The 17,260-nt window shown below is 36.2% G+C and overlaps 1 protein-coding gene across 1 annotated transcript in view; it reads right to left on the bottom strand.

Annotated features, from left to right (window-relative positions):
* The window catches only part of DCAF10 (DDB1 and CUL4 associated factor 10), a 42,964-nt gene that overhangs the window by 4,710 nt on the left and 20,994 nt on the right, over positions 1–17,260 (bottom strand). Inside the window, exons 3-5 of the mRNA XM_080820820.1 lie at positions 14,115–14,312; positions 4,788–4,990; positions 1,434–1,547 (exon numbers count right to left, since the gene is read on the bottom strand). Of these exons, the coding sequence (XP_080676946.1) occupies positions 1,434–1,547; positions 4,788–4,990; positions 14,115–14,312 (515 nt within the window). The remainder of the gene's footprint in view (positions 1–1,433; positions 1,548–4,787; positions 4,991–14,114; positions 14,313–17,260) is intronic.

The raw sequence follows: 17,260 nt of genomic DNA, 5'->3' as shown, positions 1-17,260 counted from the left end.
GCTACAATCCACAGCAGACTTCATGTCAAAAATAGTTTTAGGGGCATCTGACTCTTGATCTCAGGGTCTGGAGTATGAGCCCTGTACTGGGTGTAGAGATCACTTAAAAAAAAAAAAGTTCTAATCCTGAAATGGGATTGACAGCCTCAGCTCTATACAGCTACTATACCTGTCAAAGTATGGTGCTAACATTCTGATATCCTGAAGACCCAGAAGTGCCAACATTCAGAACGACCTTATGTATGAGTCCCACTTTTCTCTATACTCTGCCTAGGCTCTCCATACATCCTCTCTTCTCCCATTCCCAACTCTCCATATTATGAAACTGCTGTGCAGTTTGGTTTTTGGGTTTACCACTGTAACAAGCAGCTAACTACTCTTAAGTTTTGTGTGTTTTTTTTCCTCATGGATGGTTTAGCTCAATAAAGATTTTTCTCAATGATTATTGAGAGCCTTGTCTTATGTTCTGTAGCCAAAGTAGAACAGGTAGAATCTAGAAAAGAAGTTTCTGCTACAAATCAAAGAAAAAATGTTACACATCTGGGCATAAATCTCTAAATTTAATAGGAGGAAGTTTTAACCTTAAATGTCATAGTCGTGAATACCCAAAGGAAAGTAGATAGGCTGTAGGTTTAGGAAGGGCTCTCAAACCACTCTACAAACATAAATAGTCATGCAAAATAATCAAGTATGCAATTATCAAGTACTTACCAGATGATGCCACCTAGGAAAAACAAATTAGAAGTCTAATGGATAGTCCCTCCCCTAAAGATCTAGGTAGGAGCCATGCTCATCTCCAAAAGGTGACCCAGAATTACAAAAAGAGCCACATCTGGCCATCAGTCCACAAAGATGAGGACAAACAAAAAGTGCTCAGATGTGAACTGGTTTGAAATTTGCATAGGTAAAAAGCATCTCATTTAGGGGGTGGAAAAGAATAGGGTAAACAGCTAGTTCTCCCAGAGCAGTGGGTTGGGGGGGTGGGGAACAGGCAAAAGCACAGTAGGGCCAGGTCGTAGCCCACTTTATCCCATAATCCCTCTAAGGGTTTCAGGCATTGCTTGGATAAAGAAATGGGAGAGCAAAATGCCTACCAGGCTGGAACTAGGCGACTTTCACAAGCACCTGACAAACGCATTACCTTATACAGCACCCTCACATGCATATCTCATTTAATTTCCGTAACAACCTCGATTGGAATCTACATGTCCAAACTACTTTTTCTCTAATCTAGACCAAACTAAATTCAGTAAATAAAACCAAAGCTCAAATTCCAACAATGATGTAAGCCCAAGATATCCAACCCTAGAGACTGGTTAGCTTTTGAAAATGACCGAGGGTCAATGGCTTTTGTCTGGATTAAAACTAAACCAAAGAAAGCTATTTGGTAGAATCTGTTGTTACAAGATTATAAAATTCCACCTTTAACCTACCTTCTCTTTGTGAGGCTCGTGACATGTGTTTCTCAGAAGATGAATTAGAATCACTATGATGACAAGGTGAACTAGAAACTCGAGGACCAGATGAACTTGATGAAGTAGTCAGATCTTGAAAATACAAAAAGTTCTGACAGTAAACTTAGCAGAACTTTAATAGCATCTCTTAACTTTTTAATCATCTAGTTGAAGCATACTGTGAAAATCCATCTGAAACATGGCAAGTACATGCCCACTTAAAGCAGGCCTATAACTAAGACCAAGGTAGGTAAGGCAGCTCTTTGAAGTGTTCTATCTAAGGCCTGGGCCCTTTCTAAAATCTCTTCTACCAAGACTTGCTTAAGTAAAATAAAAATGACAAACCAAAAAAACACAGGAGCATCTCTGGGTTCCCCATCACTTCTGTAGTAAGACGAACAAGAAAATTCAATAAACATGAAAATTGAGCTGTTCATCAGCCCATTTACTCTTAGAATAGGGTCCAAATACCAGGTTCATTACTGAGAACAGTAAATGAGCCTTATTTTTTTTTTTTTAAAGATTTTATTTATTTATTTATTTGTCAGAGAGAGAGAGTGAGCACAGGCAGACAGAGTGGCAGGCAGAGGCAGAGGGAGAAGTAGGCTCCCTGCTGAGCAAGGAGCCCGATGCAGGACTCAATTCCAGGACGCTGGGATCATGACCTGAGCCAAAGGCAGCCGCTTAACCAACTGAGCCACCCAGGCATCCCATAAATGAGCCTTCTTAAGCATGCCAAACAATTGTTATCATTCATGGGATTATGTGAATACTATCTCTGAAATGCAATATAAACTTCATACTGAAATCTGTTGAAAAACAAACACTGAGTATCAGATAGTTGGATCTGATGTATTACTCCAAACAGCAACTCTGTTTACTCTGTTTCATCTCACTCTTCTGGTGGTCCCATACTTTTATGAGGATTTCTTCATCTAATTCCTTTTGATGTTATTATCAGAGTTACTCTTAGAAGACAGAAAATGTTCTTGGTTTTTGAATAAAAAAATACCAACCAGACCTTCTAAGTCACTACCTCTTATTAAGCTAAAGTTGATTATTAATGTTTAACCTAAAAATAAATTCTGAATGTAAAAGGATTATACTCACATACTTAGGAAATCCCTTGCTTTGCAAATAAGTTGATAAAACTTAAATTTCTACTCTTAAATAGGTATGTTCCTGGAATAGCCCTATTTTCCCCAAAGGTGATGAAGTATAGACTCTATCAAATAATGTAGATAAATTACAGTACATAAGTTTTTCTGACCCCCAATTTCACTGAAGCATTCTAATGGAATCAGCAACAGGAAAAGGAATACAGCTTTAGGGGCATGTAAGTGGCTCAGTTGGTTAAGCAGCTGATTCTTGGTTTCAACTTGGGTCATAATCTCGGGGTCCTGGGATTGAGGTTCCCCGCTCCAGTGTGTTCCCTGCTTGGTGGGGAGTATGCGTCGGCTTCTCTCTCCCTCTGCAACCTCCGCCACGCTGAAAAATAAATAAATAAATCCTAAAACAAACAAACAAACCAGAATACAGTTTTAGCAAGAGGATATTTAGGGGTTGTGAAAGAGGATGGCACCAGCTACCTGGGTATAGACATCTAGAAGTCTGGGATGTAATACAGACTTAAAAGTAAAGCTCTATATTGAATATATATTTTATTTTTTTTATTTTCAGCGTAACAGTATTCATTGTTTTTGCACCACACCCAGTGCTCCATGCAATGTGTGCCCTCCCTAATACCCACCACCTGGTTCCCCCAACCTCCCACCCCCGCCCCTTCAAAACCCTCAGGTTGTTTTTCAGAGTCCATAGTCTCTCATGGTTCACCTCCCCTTCCAATTTCCCTCAACTCCCTTCTCCTCTCCATCTCCCCATGTCCTCCATGTTATTTGTTATGCTCCACAAATAAGTGAAACCATGCTATACTGAATATATCTTAAAAGCTCTGCTAGGTGGGGCGCCAGGGTGGCTCAGTGAGTTCAGCGTCTAGCTCTCGATCTCAGCTCAGGTCTTGATCTCAGGGTTGTGAAATATAAATGAAATGAAATAAAATAAAATAAAAATAGTAATAAAGCTCTGTTGGGCTTCAGAAGCACTTAAAAAGATAGATCCTACCTTGGGCCACCATTAACTTTTGAGATAGTGATGATTTAGAAATACTGATAAAAGATTTCCTGGAAGATATCCAAATGGCCAACAGATACATGAAAAAATGCTCAACATCACTCGGCATCAGGGGAATACAAATCAAAACCACAGTGAGATACCACCTCACACCAGTCAGAATGGCTAAAATTAACAAGTCAGGAAATGACAGATGTTGGAGAGGATGCAGAGAATGGGGAACCCTCCTACACTATTGGTAGGAATGCAAGCTGGTGCAGCCACTCTGGAAAACAGCTTGGAGTTTCCTCAAAAAGTTGAAAATAGAGCTACCCTACGACCCAGCAAATCACACTACTGGGTATTTACCCTAAAGATACAAATGTAGTGATCTGAAGGGGCACATGCACCAAAATGTTTATAGCAGCAATGTCCACAATAGCGAAACTATGGAAAGAACCTAGATGTCCATCAACAGATGAATGGATAAAGATGTGGTACACACACACACACACACACACACACACACACACACACACACACAATGGAATACTATGCAGCCATCAAAAGAAATGAAATCTTGCCATTTGCAATCACGCAGATGGAACTAGAAGGTATTATGCTAAGCGAAATAAGTCAATCAGAGAAAGGCAATTATCATATGATCTCTCTGATACAAGGAATTTGAGAGGCAGGGCGGGGGATATTGGGGGCTAGGGAGGGAAAAAAACCAAGATGGGATCAGGAGGGAAACAAACCATGAGACTCTTAATCTCAGGAAACAAACTGAGGGTTGCTGCGGAATGAAAGGGTAGGGATAGGGTGGCTGGGTTATGGACACTGGGGAGGGTATGTGCTATGGTGAGTGCTGTGAAATGTGTAAGCCTGATGATTCACAGACCTATACCCCTGGGGCAAATAATACATTATATGTTAATAAAAAATAAATAAAAGATTTTCTGGATAGCAGAAAGAGCTAAAAGAAAATATTTTTATAGTCAGTAGTCCTTCCTATACCATTGGTGATACAGAAGCACAAATTAATGCTATGTGAGAAATTCATAGTCATACTTCCTTGGGAAAAAAGCTCTCAATGAGCTTTCCAAAAATGTCTTCAAATTTCCTTCCCTCCTTCCTGGTATCATTCTCAGAATGGAAACATATACCATCCATTTGTGTGAAACTCTATGGAAAACTTTCTGAAATCAAAAAGGAAAAGCTTACCTGAACTTGATGTAGTTCTTCTTGCTCTCAAAATGGGATAGCTGCCTACTTCTAAAGACTTGGTTAAGTCAAGATCATGCAAAATCAAGAGATATCCAGAGGACGTTGAGATCAACATTTTGGAACAATCTGGTGTTAATCTCATTCGCATAAGAAAACGTGTGTGAAAGAATTTCTTATGTGGACACCCATCTTCTGTACACCTAACAGAAGAAATCAAAACAAAACCTAGAATTATCATAAATATAAGGATTTGGTTAACAGTCATATTTTCAATCTTGAAACTAGAATTTACAGTGTATGCTTAGCCTTATACACATGATAAAACTTTTTTTTTTTTTTGGCTCACCATTCCTTCTTTCATCTCCAACTTTCCATTTTATTCTTTCTTTCTGAAATATACATTTTAAAGTAAGATTTTGTTGAGGTAAACTGTCACTTTATATTGTTCTGAAAATATTCCACTCTGATTAAAGATTAAGCTGAGCATGTAAACTTCAGGTTAATAGTTGTGTCTTTCTGAATACTGGGGATAATATTCCACTGAGTCCTGGCTTCCATTGTTGCTATTTTTAAGTCTGCTATTAGGCAATTGTTACTTTGGACAATTTATCTTTTTTTTTCCTTTGGTCTCTTTGTCTTTGGAGTATTGCAGTCTCACTCTGATATATGTTTAAATTTGGATTTCTTTCTATTTTACTGGGATTCATTTAACTTGCTAAATCATAAGATTCATATTATTCATATATTCTGGGAAATTCTCCATCATTATTCCAATATTGCCTGTCACTTATTTTCTCTCTTCTTTTGGAACTCCAAATAGATGTTTGAAACATTCACATTTTATTCTCCTTGCCTCATAGCCGCTCTTTCTTATATTCTATTTCCTCATTTTTGTTATACTCTGGATAATTTTTAATATCTAGCTTCCAATCTATTTTTTAAAGTTGTGTCTAATCTGCTACTTGACCCACCCTTGTTTTTTTTTTTTAATTTTAATCACTAAAAACTACGTACTTAAATTTTTTAAAATTGTTTCTTGTGATAAATAGGAACACTACTGATTTTTACATTTTGATCTTATGTCAGCAATCTTGGTTAACTCTTATTAATTCTGATAATTTGTCAGCAGAATTTCTAAGATTTTTCACATAGATCAGTCAGAACACGGGTCTATGGGCCAAGTCTGGCCTATTGCCTGTTTTTATATAGAAGGTTGGTTGGAACACAGCAATATCCATTTATGTATTGTCAATGGCTGCTCAGAGACTATACAGCACACAAAGCTGAAAATACTTATTACACAGTCCTTTACAGAAAATTTGCCAACCCTTCATATAGACAATCATATCATCTGTGAATGCTATTTTTTTCATTTTTTCCCCTTCTAATCCTTATACTTATTTTCCTGCACCAACTAGGACCCTGTCTTCTGCCACCCCAAAATAGTGGTATACAGTAGTAGTAATAGCAGCCATGTTCTCTCCCTTCCTGATTTTTTAGGATTTTATTTAATTATTTGACAGAGAGAGAGAGAGAGAGATAGATAGATATCACAAGTAGTCAGGCAGAGAGCAGAGAGCCCAAAGCAGGGCTCAATGCCAGGACCCTGGGATCATGACCTGAGCTGATGACAGAGGCTTTAACCCAGTGAGCCACTCAGGCGCCCCTTCCCTTCCTGATTTTATAGAAAAAAAAATTTTTTTTTTTTTTAGAGTAAGCTCTTTACTCAATGTGGGGCTTCAACTCACAACCTTGAGATCAAGAGTCACGTGTTCTGCTGAGCCAGCCAGGTACTCCTATAAAGGAAACTTCTAAAAGTTACACTATTTAAAAATATCCTATAGGTTTCAGTGTATACTTTTGATGAGTTTCCATTTTTAATTTAGTCTAATAGCTTTACTGATATAATTTACATATCATAAATTCACTCATTTTAAGTTAACAAGTGATTTTTAGTAAATTTATGGAGTTGTGAAATCATCAACTCAATTTTAGAACATTTTCATCATCCTAAAAAGATCCCTCCTGCCCACTAGCTATCTTTCTCTGTTCCTACTCCCAGTCACAGGCAGCCACTAATCTATTTCTATTTCTATAGATCTGCTTATTGTGGACATTTAAAAATTATACAGCAAGTGGTCTTTTGGTTTGACTTTTTTCACTTTGGCATACTGTTTTTTGAGCTTCATCCATACTGTAGCACATTAGTACTCTGTTACTTTTCATTACCAAATACTATTCTATTGTATAGATATACCACATTTTGTTTATTCATTGACCAATGAAGAGGTATTTGTACTGGTTCCCTTTTGGGGATATTATGAATACTGTTATAAGCATTCATGTACAAATCTTTGTGTGGTGATAGGTGTTCATTTCTCTTGGGTAGATACCTAGGAGTAGAATGGCTGGTCAGATGGCAACTCTATGCTTAACATTTTAAAAAACTACCAAACTTTTCTAAAGTGGCTGCATTTTACATCCCTACCAGCAATGTATGAGGATGCAGTTTCTCCACATTCTTGCTAATACCTGTCTTTTTAAAATTAAAGCCTTCTCAGTGGATATGAAATTGTTCCTCATTTGGTTTTGACTTGCCTTTTCCTTATGAATAATGACGTTGAACATCTTTTCACATGCCTATTAATCATTTGTATTATCCTCCTTGGTGAAATGTCTATGCAGATATTTTGCCCATTTTTTTAAAATTTTTTTTTAAAAATTTATTTGTTAGAGAGAGAGAGCGAACGAGCACAGGCAGACAGAGTGGTAGGCAGAGGCAGAGGGAGAAGCAGGCTCCCTGCCGAGCAAGGAGCCCGATGTGGGACTCGATCCCAGGGCGCTGGGATCATGACCTGAGCCAAAGGCAGCCGCTTAACCAACTGAGCCACCCAGGCGTCCCTATTTTGCCCATTTTTTAAAAAACTTAAAAATTGGGTTATTTGTGTATATACAAAGTGAGTTGCAAGAATTCTTTATATATTTTGGGCACAAATCCTTTATCAGATATAATTTACAAATATTTTCTCCCATGCTGTAGTTTTTCTTTTCACTTTCGTAATGGTATCATCTGATACACAAAAGTTTTTAATTTTAATGAAGTCCATTTTATTTATTTTTTGGAATCACTTGTACTTGGTTTGCATGAAGATTTAATCCCACTTTTTCTTCTATGAATTATGTAACTTTGTCTCTTACCTTCAGGTTTAAATCCATTTTGAGTTCCTTTTTTTGATATAAGATAAGGGTCTAAATTAATCTTTTTGCATGTGGATACCCAGTTGCTCAGATATCATTTATTGAAAAGACTATCCTTTTCTGAACCAGTGAACTACCTTGGCACCTCTGTTGAAAATCAACTGATCACACATGCAACAGTTTATTTCTGGACTCTCAAAATTCTGTTCCTTTGATTTATATGCCTATCCCATGCCAGTAAACACTGTCTTGATTACTATGGCTCTGTACTAAGTTCTAAAATTTCAACTTTGTTCTTCAAAGATTGTTTTGGCTATTCTGGGTCCTTTGTATTTCCATATAAATTTTAGAATCAGCATGACAATTGGTCCAAAAAAGGCAGCTGGAATTTTGATTGGGATTGCACCAAACCTAAGATGAATTTGTAGACAGTTGCCATCTTTAAAAAAAAATTTGTTTATCCTCTGTAATCTTATTTTATTAATTTTTTAAGTAAGCTCTATACCCAATGTGGGGCTTGAACTCATAGCCCCAAGATCAAGAGTCACATGCTCTCCTGAACCAGCCAGGTTACCTATCTTAATGATGCTGAAGTCTTTTAATCCATGAAGATGGAATGCCTCTCCATTCATTTACATCTTCTTATATTTCTTTCAGAAATGTTTTTATAGTTTTCAGTCTACAAATCTTATACTTCTTTTGTTAAATACATTCCTAAGTGTCTTATTTCTTTAGATGCTATTATGAATGGAATTTTCTTCATTTTTAGATTGTTCATTGCTTGTAAGTAGAAATACAGTTTATTTGTATATATTAATGTTGAATATTTTGTGACCTTGCTGAACTTATTAGTTCTAGTATTTTTGTGGAATCCTTAAGATTTTCTATAAGATCATATTTGACAAGAATATTACTTCTTCCTTTTCAATCTGGATGCCTGCTATTTTTTTCTTGTCTGACTGTACTTCCAGTGCAATTGTACCTCCAATACAATATTGAATAAAAGTGTTGGGAGCAGACATCCTTGCCTTGTTCCCAGTCTCAGGGTGAATGTACTCAGTCTTTCAGCATTGACACGATTTTAGCCAGGGTCGCCTGGGTGGCTCAATTGGTTAAGCATCCATCTTCAGCTCAGGTCATGATCTCAAGGTCCTGGGATCAAGCCCTGTGTCTCTGGGCTCCCAGCTCAGCAGGAAGCCTAATTGTTCCTCTTCCTCTGCCCCTACCCACCCTTGCTAGTGTGCTCTAATAAAAAAAAATATTTACAAAAATGATCTTAACCATAAATTTCTCATAGGTGTCCTTTATCAGATGTCTAGGGAATAAAAGTTCCCTATTATTCCCAGTTTTATTACAAATGGGCATTGGATTTCTGTCAAGTGCTTTTCTGGCTTTCTTGAAATGATCCTGTTTATGGGTTCTGATCTTTATTAATACAATGTATTACATTAATTGATTTTTGGATATTAAACCAACCCTCTACACCTGCGGTAAATTCTATTGTGACATATAATCCCTTATACATGATGCTAGGTTTGATTTGTTAATATTTTGTTGAGGATTTTTGTATCTATTTTTCTTCTTCTTTTTGTTTTTGAGAAATACTGGTCTGTAGTTTTTTGTTTTTTTTTTAAGATTTTATTTATTTATTTGACAGATAGAGATCACAAGTAGGCAAAGAGGCAGGCAGAGAGGCAGGCAGAGAGAGAGAGGGAAGCAGGCTCCCTGCTGAGCAGAGAGCCCGATGCGGGGCTCAATCCCAAGACCTTAAGATGATGACCTGAGCTGAAGGCAGTGAGCCTTCAGGTGCCCCTGTAGTTTTCTATTCTTATGATGTTTGTCTGTTTTGGTATCAAAAGTAATAATACCAGCCTCATAAAATGAGTCTGGAAATGTTCTCTCCTCCTCTATTTTTTGGAAGAGTTTGTAAAAGATTGGTATTACTTATTCTATAAATGTTTGGAAAAATTCACCAGTGAAGACTTTTGGAACTGGGTTTTTCACTGTGGAAAGATTTTTAAATTACCAGTTCGATTTTTTTACTTCCTTTAGGTCTGTAGGTCTATAGATTTTCTATTTGTTCTGGAATCAGTTTAAGTAATTTGTGACTCTCCAGGTATCTGTTATCTAAGTTGTCTCATTTGTTGTGATAAAATTGTTCATTGTATCCCTCTATAATCCTTTTAATCTCTGTAAGACTGATACTATCCCTTTTGCTTTTAATTATGATTGAATGTTGAATTTTATTCCTTGATTAAAACAATCATATGGACTTTCTGTTTAATCTGTTAATGTGATGAGTTATATTAATATAATTTCTACTGACAGGTGTGCCTGGGTGGCTCAGTCGGTTAAGTGTCTGCCTTCAGCTCAGGTCATGATCCCAGGGTCCTGGGATCGGGCCCCACATTGGGCTCCCCACTCAGAAAGGGGCCTGCTTCTCCCTTTCCCTCTGCCTGCTGCTCTCTTAGCTAGTGCACACTCTCTTTCTGTCAAATAAAATTAAAAAAAAAAAAAAAGAATTTCTATTTTAAGATTTTAAGTGACCTCTACACCCAACATAGGGCTCGAACTCACAACACTGAGACCAACAGCTGCATGCTCTTCCGACTGAGCCAGCCAGGCACACCAGATATATCATTTTTTCATTCCTTGAACAAACCCAACTTGGTTATGATATTTTAATTAATATCTTACAAGTTTCAGTTTCCTTCTCTTTAGGATATTTGTATCTACATTCACATTACAGATTGACCTTTCAATTTTTCTCTTCTAATATTACCTTTATTGAGTTTATATATTAAAGTTATACTAGTTTCATACATGAGGTAAGGAGAACTCCCCTTTTTTCTGGAATGTGAACTTAATAAAATTGGAAGTTCTGTTTCTTGCACTATCTTACAGAAGTCACCTGTAAAACTGACAGGCCTGCTGTTTTACTAGTAAATAAATTTTAACTGATATTTTCCATTTCTTTAATGGCTATATCAGAAGCAATGTTTAGAATATTTAAATAATCAGCATGCATGAAAACGATCCAGTCAAAATTGATGCAGTTGGCGGTGTTGGAACTGAGTCCTGGAGTTACTCTACTAGAAGATCTTAAAACTCCTATCAGCAAAGGGTGCCCCCTCAGGAGTCTATAAACCAAGGGTTTGACTCTTGGCTCGTATCTTACTATCTTATTCACAGTCATGTGGGCAAATTACCCAACCTTTCTGAACTTGGTTTCTTTAGCTCTAAAATGGGATAATAATAGTAATCTAACTCATGAGGCTGTTCTCAGAATTAAATGAGATGTTGAACAACCAAAAAAAAGGGGGAGTGGAAGGGTAGTTTATGGGGGACTTTAGCTACTAGATCATAGGAAGATCTTCAGGGAGGTATCCCTAAAAGAAGGGTCTGGGTAACCAGAGGGTGCCAAGATATGACCACCCAGGGATGATTCAGGATAGTGACTATTTATCATTTAACTACAGTTACAACATTTAACTTCTGTATTAACTACAGAAGTAATTTAATATCTTAACTATTTCAGCTAAATCACTGCATATTGGTTAAGTATCAGTCCATGTAACAGATGTATTTTAGGTTTTCTATTTCTCTCTTGATCAGTTTTGCTAAGGTGTATTTTTTGAATAAACTATTTCATCAAAGTTTTCAAGTATACTCGCATAAAAGTGGTATCATACTATATATTTTTTGTTGTCTCTTTATTGTTAAGATTAGTCTTTTGTCTTATTTCTCTGGATGAATCTTATCAGAGAATTGCATATTCAATTGCCTTTTTCAAAAAGCAGGCTTTTAAAAAAACTTTATTGCACGTTCATTTTCAATTTTACTAATTTCTGCTTTTATTGTTATTATTTCCATAATCTTTCATTGGGTTTACTCTTTTTTATCTTTTTCCAGTTTTTCTGAGTAAAATGCTTAGTTCACTAATTTTCAGTCTACTGATTTCCCTATGACTTCTTCTTTAATCCATGAATTACTTAGGAAGTGAGCTTATAAATCTCCAAACATGGGGAATTTTTAGTTATCTGTGTTAATTAAACCATACTGAGGTCAGGAAAAATCATTTGTGTGATAACAAATCTTTGATACCGGTTGAAACTTATTTTGTAATCTAGTACATGCCCTACTTTTGTACATATTCTAAGTCTGCTTCAGAGGATGTATTCACAATTTTTGGGAGAATCCTAAAATATGCCTAATAAATCAGGTTTATTACAGTAAGATCTCCTATGGTCTTACTAACTTTTTAGTCTATTTTATCTACTAGTAAATGAGAGTATAGTGTTAATATTTTCCACTGAGATGGGGATTCTTACTTTTTTCTTATAATTCTGTCCAGTTTTGCTTTTTATGATTCGAAGCTGTGTTAGCTTCATTTAATGTGTAGATGCATTTAAGATTTCTTTTATGTTCTAGTGAAATAAACCTTTTAGTACTTTTTTCTTTACCACTAAAAATGCTTTATGCCTAAATTCTAATTCTGCTATTAATGTAGATATAACAGTTTTTCTCTGATTTCAATTTGCCTGTTATTTCTTCCCCATGGTTTTACTTTGACTTTCTCACTTGCATGTTTTGGGTGTGTTCCTTACAAAGAACATAGTTTGGTTTTCCTTTTTAATTTAATCTAACCTTATCCGTTTTTTAACTGGCTACTTCAGTCCATATATATTTATTGCAATTATTGATATTTGGTTTTTCTACCTACCATATTTTTCTGCTTCCCAATTTGCCTCTTTTTAAAAAATGATTTTCCCCCTTCTCTGCCTCTATTGGACTGATCATGTTTTCCTAGCTTCTGTCCACTAATTTAGAACTTACCATTCATATTCCTATTCCAATTTTATTTCTAAATTTAAAAAAAACCCTAAATTTTAACAGATACGCTTGTCTTAATCTAAAGAAATCTGTACATCCTCTGCTCAAACAATATGCATAGTTAGAAATCTTTAAGCATATCCCCTTCTTCTCTTTTTATATATGACCTCTGAAAAGAATATTTCAGAAATGGTCCTGATGTATCACTGTATTGTTATTTCACCATAGCTAGCAACAGGTATATTTTAATTATTTTTCGAATTTCAACTCCTTTTCTTAACTATTTTTTTTTTTAATGTAGGCACCACACCCAGCATGCAGCCTACTGCAGGGTTTAACTAACGACCCTGAGATCAAGACCTGAGCTGAGATCAAGAGATGCTTAACCAACTGAACCATCCAGGTGCCCCAAACTCCAACTCTTTAAATAATCAATTTCTCTATAAGGAGACATTTCACTGAAGTGTTTTACAACAGAGGAATCACTGACACTTTAGATGGGACTAGTCTACTGTGCAAAATGTTCCATGCAAGATGTTTAGGAACTCTGATCCCTATTGACTAAATGCCAGTAGAAACCCTCTCTTCTCCTCCCATAGTAACACCTAAACTGTACCACACATTATTTCTAAACATTCCCACTGGGAAACTATTTTAATGCATGAAAAAAAGTACAAAAATTACAAAATAAATAGGTTTAGAATTGAAGGACTGAAGAACGAAAAACACTTGTTCCACAGAGGAAATAAAAAAATCTTTCCTTAAATTCCTTAAGTTTAGGAAACTCATCTTATAAACCAGTTTTCATCATTAACTATAAACTATATAGTATATATATATATATATAACTCTAAGTTTATAACTATAAACTTTTGTTTCCTTTCCATTTAATTTTCTCCAAATTTTTTAGTTGACTAAAGGAAGTAACAAAAGATGGAATCATTTTTTATTTTTCCCAAAGTCAGGTTTTTCTCCTAAAGAGATATGAAAGCTAAGATAGAACACTGAATTTGTTTACCATTTTAACAAATATTTTGGGGGGACATCTGGGTGGCTCAGTCAGTTAAGCGCCCAACTCCTGATTTTTTAGGTCATGATCTCAGGGTTGTGAGACAGAGACCCATACCAGGTTCTGGGTTCAACAGGGAATCTGCTTGAGATTCTCTCTCTCCCTCTCCCTCTGCCACTCCCCACCCCTCACATGCTTGCTGTCTCTCCCTCTGTCACATAAAGAAATCTTAAAAAAATTTTTTTTATTGTTCACAATCCTAACATGGTCTCCTATTCACAAACCTGTTGGTGTCCCAAATAATGACATTTCCATCAAATCCTGATGTTACTAAGAGTCTTGTATTAGTATCATATTCGATGTTCTTCACCCAGCTAGTGTGACCATGTAAAGTGCATACTTTGGTGTTCAGTTTTCTCAGATCCCATAGTGCTATTGTAGTGTCATCAGAGCAGGTAGCAAACAGTCGGTTATCAAGAAATCTACAAAGCAGAAAAGAAAAATTGGTTTATTTCATGTCTTGTTAAAAAAAACTTAAGAAACAATCTCTATATTACCTAATCAAGAAAACAAACAAAAAAGGACTACAAACTGCCTGTATAAACCCAGTGATATGGATATCAATAAAAAGTAAGCATTAATTCACATAATCACAGGGAAGGACAGTATGATTCAATGAGGACCACAATGTAATTTTATCCATTCGCTTTGTATTACTGATTTTTATTTGGAACTGGATATGGGGTGGATGTTTGAAGAATAGTGCTAGAAAGAAAGAAGAACTTTAGAATCTGTATAGGAAACATAAATGGTAAGAAACGATTTAATAAGAGACAGGAGATTTTGAAGACATAATTGCAGAGGGATATATGTTAAGCATAAAGGGTTCATAATTATGAGAACTAGTTACTCTGCTACAAGTAATGTCTTTCTATTTAGAACACATTTACATATAAAAATTGCTAATAAAATGCTGTATTTTTAATCTATTAATTCAAAGGCATTCCCTCAAAAAATCATACTTAGCAATATTTTATTAGGACCAGTTAAGATTATAAAATACACCAATAAAATACTCTACAATTCAGACTTTTAATTATTTTACACTAATTTTCAATCCTTAGTGAGAATACATTTTATACAAATAATTAAAAGATAACAGACCTACCAATCACTCTTGAATTTCTTTTATTTCTTTTCCCAGACTTGAACTTCTGCCTAATTCAACATTAGGATGCTTTCTCTAACATATGCTGTTATATATTACTTCCTAATCTCTGGCAGAGAAAAGAAATTCTGGAACTTCTTCCAAGATAAAATTATATTGAATTATTTTTTATCAGAAATCAACCTCAGTATCCATAAATACCGTAACAACCTTCTTTAAACTTAACAGTTTTAAAATTCCAGGCTGTTGTACAAGCGGTTTCTACTACTTGAAACCACCTTCCCCCTACCCCTTGACCTGACACACTTCCTTTCTTTTTATTATTATTCAGCTATCATCCGCTCCAGGAAGACTTCCTTCCCTATCCAGCCTGGGGTAGATTTACCAATCTCCCAAGGTACTCTATACTCTATACTTCTGTCATAACACTTAATGTACACTGTAAGGAATAACTTCATAAGGCTAAAAACTCCTTAAGACAGGAGAAACGTCTGCATAGTTCATTGTTAGATCTGTAGTTCGCAACATACACAGTGCCAGGCATATAATAAATACTCACAAATATTTACTATGTGTGAATGAGATAGGAGTTCACTGCCTAGTGGAGAAGAAATTATAAATACATAATTGTACACAATAATTGCATGGAATTAGCAAAGAAAAGGGTGGTCAGGAAATACTTTATGGTGGTCGTTTGAACTGATTTTAAAAGATGAGGCAGGCATTCCCTAAGTGACCAAGGGATAAGCAAAGGTACAGAGGCATGTAAGGGGATGGTATACTCTGAGAGGCAACAGTAGTTAGGAGTACTGTGTACTGAAAAGTAGAGATAAGAGAAGAACATATCATGGATTTATTCTATTTTAAGTCCCAATATCTTTTAAAAATTCTTTTAACATCTTTGCATTTTAAAAAAAAGATTTTATTTGAGAAAGAGCACAGTTGGGCGAGAGTCAGGGAGAGAGTGAAGCAGACTCCCTACTTGGCAAAGAGCCTGACTTGGGACTTGATGCAAGAACCCTGGGATCATGAACTGAGCCGAAGGCAGCCACTTAAACAACTGAGCGACCCAGGCAATCCTGAAAATATTTTTCAAACGGAAAGAAGTCTACCATAAAAATAACCACTGTTGGGGCGCCTGGGTGGCTCAGTTGGTTGAACGACTGCCTTCGGCTCAGGTCATGACCCCGGACTTCCAGGATCGAGTCCCGCATCGGGCTCCCAGCTCCTTGGGGAGTCTGCTTCTCTCTCTGACCTTCTCCTCTCTCATGCTCTCTCTCACTCATTCTCTCTCAAATAAATAAATAAAATCTTAAAAAAAAAAAATAACCACTGTTGGGCGCCTGGGTAGCTCAGTCATTAAGCGTCTGCCTTCAACTCAGGTCATGATCCCAGGGTCCTGGGATCAAGCCCCACATCAGGCTCCCCGCTCAGTGGGAAGCCTGCTTCTCCCTCTCCGACTCCCCCTGCTTGTGCTCCCTTTCTTGCTGTGTCAAATAAATACATCTTAAAAAAAAAACCAACACTGTTATTGATAGTTAGCCTAATTCTTATATTTCAATAATGTCATGTCATAAATAATTTGCCATGTTATTAAAGATTTATCTTAAAATCATTCTTAATGGCTAGCCATTGTATGAATGAACTGTATCTTTTTTCTGTTTTAAACTAATAAGCAACTGTTGGCAGTTAATATTGCTTCCAATTTTTTTTTTTTAAAGATTTTATTTATTTGACAGAGATCACAAGTAGGCAGAGAGGCAGGCCGAGAGAAAGAGGAAGGGAAGCAGGCTCCCTGCTGAGCAGAGAGCCCGATGTGGGGCTCTATCCCAGGACCCTGAGATCATGATCTGAGCCGAAGGCAGAGGCTTTAACCCACTGAGCCACCCAGGCGCCCCTGCTTCCAATTTTTTATGGCTTATACTAAAACCACAAAATGGTTTTATTTAGTGTAAAAATTTATGTAGTGTAAAAAAGTTTACACTAAAAAACACTATGATGAACAACCTAACAGCTAACTATTAATCACATCCCTTGTTACTTTTCTAAGTACATTCCCAGAAATATGTATTGCTAAGTAAACAGGGATTTTTAAGGCTTTTGATATATACAGTCAAACTATCCTCAAAAGAACATACCAATATGCAGTACCACCAACAGTTAGGAGTGTCCACTTCTCCAAGCCCTGTCACACAGATATTTTTTAATTCTGCTAAGTGCCCAGAAGAAAAAAAATCTTAAGTTGAAAGTTCTATTTTTAAT

This window comes from Martes martes (assembly GCF_963455335.1).
Source record: "Martes martes genome assembly, chromosome: 12".
NCBI classification, from domain to species: Eukaryota; Metazoa; Chordata; class Mammalia; order Carnivora; family Mustelidae; genus Martes; species Martes martes.
This window is presented reverse-complemented; position numbering and strand designations above follow the sequence as displayed.